Source organism: Pseudophryne corroboree, chromosome 1 (assembly GCF_028390025.1).
Source record: "Pseudophryne corroboree isolate aPseCor3 chromosome 1, aPseCor3.hap2, whole genome shotgun sequence".
Classification (NCBI taxonomy): domain Eukaryota; kingdom Metazoa; phylum Chordata; class Amphibia; order Anura; family Myobatrachidae; genus Pseudophryne; species Pseudophryne corroboree.
Window position 1 is genome coordinate 1127626372 of NC_086444.1, and position 8532 is coordinate 1127634903.

The 8532-nt window shown below is 41.8% G+C and overlaps 1 protein-coding gene across 1 annotated transcript; it reads left to right on the plus strand.

Annotated features, from left to right (window-relative positions):
- Positions 1–6435: 6435 nt before the first annotated feature.
- Positions 6436–7640, plus strand: LOC135050670 (putative nuclease HARBI1). The gene is made up of 2 exons (XM_063957090.1): positions 6436–7089; positions 7174–7640. Exons 1-2 carry the CDS (start codon positions 6504–6506, stop codon positions 7638–7640), a joined length of 1053 nt encoding a protein of 350 aa, XP_063813160.1. The 5' UTR covers positions 6436–6503.
- Positions 7641–8532: the final 892 nt, after the last annotated feature.

Here is an 8532-nt window from a genome sequence, read left to right on the forward strand (position 1 = left end):
GACATTGACATGGTCGACATGGACACATGGTCGACACATGAAAATGGTGGACACATGAAAGGTCGACATATGAAAAGGTCGACATGAGTTTTGTAACTTTTTTTGGTGTCGTTTTTTGCGTAAAAGTGACTGGGAACTCCAATTAGTGCACCGTGTCCCCTCGCATGGCTCGCTTCGCTCGCCATGCTTCGGGCATAGTGCCTTCGCTCCGCTACCGCTTCGCTCAGCACACTTTACCGTTCCAATCGTAGTCCATGTGGATCGTAAAGTATGGAAAAGTTCCCCAAAAGAAAAAAAAGTTAAAAAACTCATGTCGACCTTTTCATATGTCGACCTTTCATGTGTTTACCATTTTCATGTGTCGACCATGTGTCCATGTCGACCATGTCAATGTTGATCAATAGTGGTCGACCTAATGACTGTCGACCATAACATGGTCGACCATGTGAACGGATACCCATCTGTTCAGCTTCCATAGTAACTGAATAACAGGAGTTTCATTTTATGTACATTTGTTTTTATTGGTACAGTATAATCAGAAGTTGTTGGGGTTTTTTTAAACAATTTTATTGAGATTGTCAATAAATTGAAATATAAAAGACAGTGGTTACATGTATCATATGAGACATATATAGTGATGTAGCGTATACAAATGAAAAACATGGGAGGAGATGAACACAGATCTGGCTGCAAATGCAGCGATATGCATCCATCTCTGAATCAGCCCCAATGTAATGTTTCCTGGACACTCTAACTCTGCAAGCAGCATCTGACATATCAGCAGATATGTGATGATATTGCTCATGGTAACAGTTCCGCCACTGCTATGGACAGCCAGGTCATTTGCTGTTGGGTCACCACACGCTCTGTCATCATTTAACAGGGTCAGTACTGATGTGTATTTTGATGGGGGGGAAGAGGAGGGAGCTGCAGCAGCGCTATGTAATTGGTGTAGGCACCGCTGCTGCTGTCCCTCTACTTCTCTATCAATCTATTCTGTCCATGGTCGGACTGGCCCACAGGGGACCAGGGGAAACCACCGGTGGGCCCCACTGTCTGTGCCCCCCCCCCCCCCTCCTCTAGAGTATAGGTTCCAAACTCTATCCTAGTGCACTTGAATTATGCATTATACATATGTTACATTGGCCCTCATTCCGAGTTGGTCGCTAAGAGTCATCGCAACGCAAATGTACGAAATGTAAGTATCTGCGCATGCGCAAATGCGTGATTATGCATGCGCGAGTACATACGTACGACAACTGTGCTAAATTACTCAGAAAAAAAAAAGCCGTAACTTGCAAACGAAAACGAGGAGTGGCGTGGGCGTGGCGGAAGCGAGACGTCGCAATGCTCCGACATGGGCGTGAAAGTGGGCGTACAGTGTGGGAGTATGCAACTCGCAATGGGCGTGTTTTTCGCAAATAAACATTGTCGCTGTTAAAACTAACATAGGAAACCGTAGCAACATTCACGCAGCAGCCGAGTAGGTCTGCAGTTACTCTACATTTGCGAAGTACTGGTACAAGTGTGTATGCAGTAATTAACAGTTAATTGGAGAGCACATTCATCTGATGTCCAATTACTTGTTAATTAATGAGCAGATGAAAGTTACCAACCAGCAATTGTCTGAACACACATTACATGTTTATTCTACTCACATATAAATCGCACACACTGTCAAATAAGGGTGTTATTGTGGTTTTCGTTGGTGTGTAAGCATTTGTGAAATGTTTTAATGTGTGTTAGACTACCAAATACAAACAAGTGAAATTATTTGTGTAAGTTATTGAAATCTGCAACATTTTTTAAAAATAAACCAACACCCACATAATGCAGCATGCACTATTATTTAGTCTTAAAAGTCACAATAATATTAGTTTTTAATATCTGACAATGTTTTAAATTATGTCCTGTTGACCATAGATATTTCTACAAAGTGTCGGGTCTGTTTACTTAATATGGACATTAAAGTGTGGTGCAAAACATACCTTTTTTAGTTTTTTTTTTTTTTTTTTTTCGGAGAAATTGCAGATTGGTCTCCAAGTGTCTATATGCTGACCTAATCTTTCTGGAAATAAGATTTACCTAATGCATTACCTTGAAGAAACTGCACCAATTTTTAATATATATTTTTTATTACTGAAATAATATTTCACACCATTTAAACAACATGGCTCCACGTGAGTCTCACAGGCAGAGATGGACCAAGCAGCAAGCAGATGGAACTGACAATCATTAGATAGCAGAACTCAGTACTCTGCAAAATTCTGCTTCTGACAAAAGTATATTTTTAAAGCATAAATAAAACATATTACACACCCTGCCACACACAAATTTTATACCAAATGAGAAAGAATTAGGATCCACCACACAAACACAACAATACATAGCACACTAGTAAGAGGAAGATGGCTCTGGTGTTTATACAAATAAACTCACAGGCTACAATACCTCCAAACAGAAAGAAAACATTTCACTAAGAGGGAGTTATCCATTCTGGCCACACAAGCCAACTCCAAAATAACATAGAGGCAACAACAAAAACATGGGTGCTGCCCATCTGGAGAGACATCATTTTCTTCTTTTTCTACCCGCCTGAGGCTGTTCTTCTTTGGAAGGTCTGCGGAGCGACCTTCGTTGGGCCTGCCCAGTGTCCTGTTCTTCCTGGGCAGGGGCAGGGGATGGAGCCGATGTGGTTGGCTCTCTGCCACTGTGGGCAAGGGAGACAGCGATGTCCTGGAGCCCTTGCAAGATGTTATTTGCAAGGCTTTGGAATGAGGAGGCAAGTTGTTCTTGGCCCTGCCTGATCTCTGCCAGACTTTGGCAGAGTTGAGCAACACCTTGCTCAACACAGGTTCGGTGCTCAGTGAGCCGGACAGCTGTCTGGCTTACCTCCCGGATGACCCCGTCTTGAAACCGATTTAGGCTCTCACCATACCTAGCAATTTCAAGCAGGATCTCCGGGATAGCAGAGGGTTGGGTGGGGGGGCCAGTAGGAACCTGCAGAGGTGGGATTTGTTGGCCCACACTGCCAGACCCACTAGGTCCCTCCACCTCAGCCTCAACCACATAACCGGCCTGTGACTCAAACTGTTCACCCCCCTGTGCTGTGTTTTGTGGCAAGCAAATTGAAGAATGTGTGGGGAAAAAGTAGGATACAAAATTAGTTTATTATTCTAAATACAGTTCAAATTACAGACAAATTAATGTGTAAACTTACCTTCCAAGTCATGTCCCGTCAGAATCTCAGGCAGGTCCGTGTCCATATGAGACACCCCTTGGCCCTCCTCATAACTGACACAGGGCATCGCCATCTCCTCCAAGTCAGTATACTCCACAGCGACAGGTGTTCCACCCCCTGTAGCCCTTGAGGCATTCCACTCCGCAGCCCTCTTTGCCTTCAGGCGGGATTTGAAGTCGGCCCACCTACATATGTATTGTGAAAGAGGGACAAAGTGGAGTATTATTATTGGTCTAAGTAAATATATAGCACACGTGTTCTGCTTGTGTTTGCTAGACATAACATCACATGTAACTACATTTTTTAGTCAACTTAGCACAGAAAAAGGACTGTCAAGATGCACTTACCGTCGTCTCACTTCCTGCGATGTTCTGACGACAGAGCCAACTTCATTCACAGATTTTGTGATGTCTCTCCAGATGCGATCTTTTGAAGCAGCCCCCATGTTTTTGGGGCCTCTATGGATTTTGGACATGGCCTGCGTGACCAAGACACGCAACTCCCTCTTAGTGAATGCAGGCTGTCTTTTCTTCCGTCTGGAGGTAGCCTGTGAGGTTTCTTCTTGTTGGTCATCACCATCTTCCTCCTCACTAGCAGCTTCTGTCTGTTGTGTTTGTGTGGCTAAAGCCAATTCTCCCTCAGTTTGGTCACTCTGTGTGTGTGGCAGGGTATCCCCACTCAATTGTTGGGGTACAGAAGCAGAAATTTGCAGAGTACTAGGTCCTGCCTCTTCACCATCCGCAGAGGCGCATTCCAACATGCGCCTTTGGCAATCTAGGCGTTTTTTCATCAATGCCATCTGCTGCTCTGCAATGCGGTCCATCTCTGCTGCTATTTGCTCACGAGAAGCCATGTTTGCGATGACGTGTTTACGCCGAGGTGTGTGCTTATTTATACCTACGTGCGTCGCGTTAATTCACACAGGTGTACAGTATGTTAATCTGGATAATGATTGCACTGCTTATTTAACGGCCTACTTTGCACGCTGTGAGTGTAGGTAGTTTGGAGTTTCACAGTTGAGTTTGCAGGCTTGTGCGTGAAGGTGCTATTGGAATTTTATGAGTGAGTAATTGTGAAGCATACATTTGTACTTTTGTTCGCGTTTAGAATATAGACAGTGTAGCATTTTGTCTGCGAATTAACGTTAGTGAGTATTCTGGGATTCGTCTTGTTTATATTTTTAATAAACGATTTTAGTTTATGTTGATTGTTTGTTAATCTTTTTAACACATATATTTTGCAAGTCCATTTTTGACAAAAAACCTGTGCTTCATTGTTTTTAAGCTAATTTAAGGTCTCTTGTAGGATATTTTGTTTGGCTGACTGAACCCTACAGTCTTATTGTCTTTTTGTGTGCCAATTAACACAAATTGATACAACCTTTATTTTGGATCAGGTAAGTGCCCTTGGCCTGTGTTGTTGCCTGTTTGTGTTAATGGTCTGTATGTTGTTTTTGACTGTTCTTTTTGGTCTCTTGTAGGTTCTTTTGTTTGGGTGACTGAACCCTACAGTCTTATTGTCTTTTTGTGTGCCAATTAACACAAATTGATACAACCTTTATTTTGGATCAGGTAAGTGCCCTTGGCCTGTGTTGTTGCCTGTTTGTGTTAATGGTCTGTATGTTGTTTTTGACTGTTCTTTTTGGTCTCTTGTAGGTTCTTTTGTTTGGGTGACTGAACCCTACAGTCTTATTGTCTTTTTGTGTGCCAATTAACACAAATTGATACAACCTTTATTTTGGATCAGGTAAGTGCCCTTGGCCTGTGTTGTTGCCTGTTTGTGTTAATGGTCTGTATGTTGTTTTTGACTGTTCTTTTTGGTCTCTTGTAGGTTCTTTTGTTTGGGTGACTGAACCCTACAGTCTTATTGTCTTTTTGTGTGCCAATTAACACAAATTGATACAACCTTTATTTTGGATCAGGTAAGTGCCCTTGGCCTGTGTTGTTGCCTGTTTGTGTTAATGGTCTGTATGTTGTTTTTGACTGTTCTTTTTGGTCTCTTGTAGGTTCTTTTGTTTGGGTGACTGAACCCTACAGTCTTATTGTCTTTTTGTGTGCCAATTAACACAAATTGATACAACCTTTATTTTGGATCAGGTAAGTGCCCTTGGCCTGTGTTGTTGCCTGTTTGTGTTAATGGTCTGTATGTTGTTTTTGACTGTTCTTTTTGGTCTCTTGTAGGTTCTTTTGTTTGGGTGACTGAACCCTACAGTCTTATTGTCTTTTTGTGTGCCAATTAACACAAATTGATACAACCTTTATTTTGGATCAGGTAAGTGCCCTTGGCCTGTGTTGTTGCCTGTTTGTGTTAATGGTCTGTATGTTGTTTTTGACTGTTCTTTTTGGTCTCTTGTAGGTTCTTTTGTTTGGGTGACTGAACCCTACAGTCTTATTGTCTTTTTGTGTGCCAATTAACACAAATTGATACAACCTTTATTTTGGATCAGGTAAGTGCCCTTGGCCTGTGTTGTTGCCTGTTTGTGTTAATGGTCTGTATGTTGTTTTTGACTGTTCTTTTTGGTCTCTTGTAGGTTCTTTTGTTTGGGTGACTGAACCCTACAGTCTTATTGTCTTTTTGTGTGCCAATTAACACAAATTGATACTACCTTTATTTTGGATCAGGTAAGTGCCCTTGGCCTGTGTTGGTGCCTGTTTGTGTTTGTTCAAAGTGTTTTGATTATGTTTGTTTTCCATCTTGATAATAAATGTTTTTTTGGTTACCAGGATGGATCTGCAAAGTAGTGTTTTTCTTGGCTGGACTAGCTACTAAATGCCTATATTGTTTGTTTGTTTTTTTTAAATTTGTTAAATGTTTGTTTGTTTTTTTTAAGGTGTTTGTGATGTGTTTGATGCTCAGAATTTAAATTAGTTAAAATGTAATAAAATTTCTATTTAACATGTGTAGCTTTTTAAAAAATATTAATATATTATGTTTTTTGAATTTTTATTTTCCATTTCTTCCTGAATTGAACTCAGAAAAAATGTCGTACGCTCCTGCAGTAAGTTGACACCCCCTTTTTTTAACCATTTATTGTTTATATATTTTTAGGACTTTGTTTTTTTATTATTCAACATCTCTATTTTTTTTTATATAAAAGTGTGTGATGTCTATATTTATCGCAGCCGAAGCCCTACCTCCCCAACCCACGCCAGCACTCCCACCCCAACCGCCAGCCCCACAACCACAACCGGCTCCTCATCAACCAAGGCAACGGAGGCGTGCTAGGCCACCAATTTTCCGAACCCGTGTCCTACTTTTTGGGATGCCAGATGATGTGGTGGTGCGTAGATACAGGCTGCCACCACATCTAATCCTAGACACTCTCTCCATAATAGAGAGTGATCTGGAGTCAGAAATTCGGTATCCTACAGCAATACCACCATTGACACAATTCCTTGCTGTGTTACATTTTTTGGCTACAGCCTCATATCAGCATGTTGTGGGAGACCTGGTTGGCATGTCGCAGGGCCAGTTCAGTAAGGTCCTGCGGCGTGTCTGCCAGGCTTTCCTAAAGCGTGTAAAGCAATTTATTGATATGCCTTTGGATGTTGGTGCCCTAGATGTGGTGAAGCGGCAATTTGAGGAAGGTGGTAGTCGCTTCCCACATGTTATTGGGGTTGTGGATGGCACACATGTAGCTATTCAGCCACCAAGACATAATGAAGAAATTTATAGAAACAGGAAACTGTTTCATTCTCTGAATGTAATGGTTGTTTGTGGGCCATCCCTCCAGATCCTTTCCCTGAATGCAAAGTTTACTGGAAGTTCACATGATGCATATGTCATTAGACAATCAGGGATATGGCAGAGATTAAGATCAAGTCAACGAGCAGACATGTGGTTATTGGGTGAGTTGGTGCACATTTTTTGTTTTCACAAATATTTTTAGTTAAAAATATACTATTTTTCATTTTGGGTTTTTCATCAAACAGGAGACCGTGGATATCCTTGCACCCCCTGGCTCATGACTCCTTACCGTAATCCCAGGCCAGGACCACAGATGGCATTTAACTCCGCGCTTACTGCCACTAGGCAGCTGGTGGAGCGCACAATTGGTGTCCTTAAAGGGCGGTTTCGTGTGCTCCACCGCACTGGTGGCGACATCATGTATTCGCCGGAGATGGCAAGTAAAATAGTGGTCCTGTGCGCAATACTACATAATATCGCGGTAAGGAGTAGTGTAGAGCTTCCACAGGCAGAGGAATTGCCTGATGAGGAGCCAGGGGTTGTTCGACACTTCGGTGGGGGGAGTGTTACACGGAGGGGGAGCCAAGTCAGGGCAAGGATTGTTGCCGAATATTTCAGGTATAGTGTTTTTATATTATCTTTTTTATTAAAATTAAAAGCACAGTATGCTTATGTATTATTTTTAATGTTGTCATTTTTTTTGTTATTGTAAAGTGATTGTGTAATGCTTTTGTTGTGTTGGAATGTGTAATATTTCTTATAGTAAAAATCCGGAAACATGTTAAGGTTTAATTTTTTTAAGTGAAAAAAAAAACAATGTGATGTTGCTAAATAGTGTCCTTATTTGTTTTATATCCTAAAATCCTGATTATGTAAACAAACACACAAAAAAATGATACTGAATGTTGCCCACTTTGTGACTGTCCAGCTGAATGATCACAAATACTGTGGTGAGTACACAGATATGTATAGTAATTTAGACAAAACTGTGTGTCTGTGTCTGTGTTTGTGTTTTTGTGTAATTTTTTTTTTGGTCTAAAATTTGCTTCTGCGAATGCGTATTTCCGCTCGAGCGAAATAACACTCTGCTCTTCACAGCATTGCAAAGATCAATAAAGTTATTAGAAATGACAACATAGATTTTTGACCAATCACATGCTAACAGACACTATAAATATATGCCCAAATAAGGAAAACGCCATTGCCATGATGCGTGCTGCACCTTTCACCAGGCGGGAGCTCCGCGTCCTAGTTGCGGTGATGGACCGCCGCGTAGGCCGCGTTGGGCGCTTCATCCCAAATAGGGTTAAGCGCGAGGCCTACGCGGAGGTCCGCCGCCTGCTGCGTTCTCGCGTCCGCAGCAGGCGGACAATCATCCAACTAGAGAGGAGGTGGAGTGATCTCCGCAGGAGGACTCCAGAGCTGTTGGCGGAGATCCGCCAGCAAATACGTTCAATGCATACACGAAGTAAGTTACATTACATAAGATTATTAGCATAAATTGTGCTAATGGGGGTAATTCCAAGTTGATTGCAGCAGGAATTTAGTTACCAATTGGCAAAAACCAAGTGCACTGCAGGGGATGCATATTTAACATGTGCAGA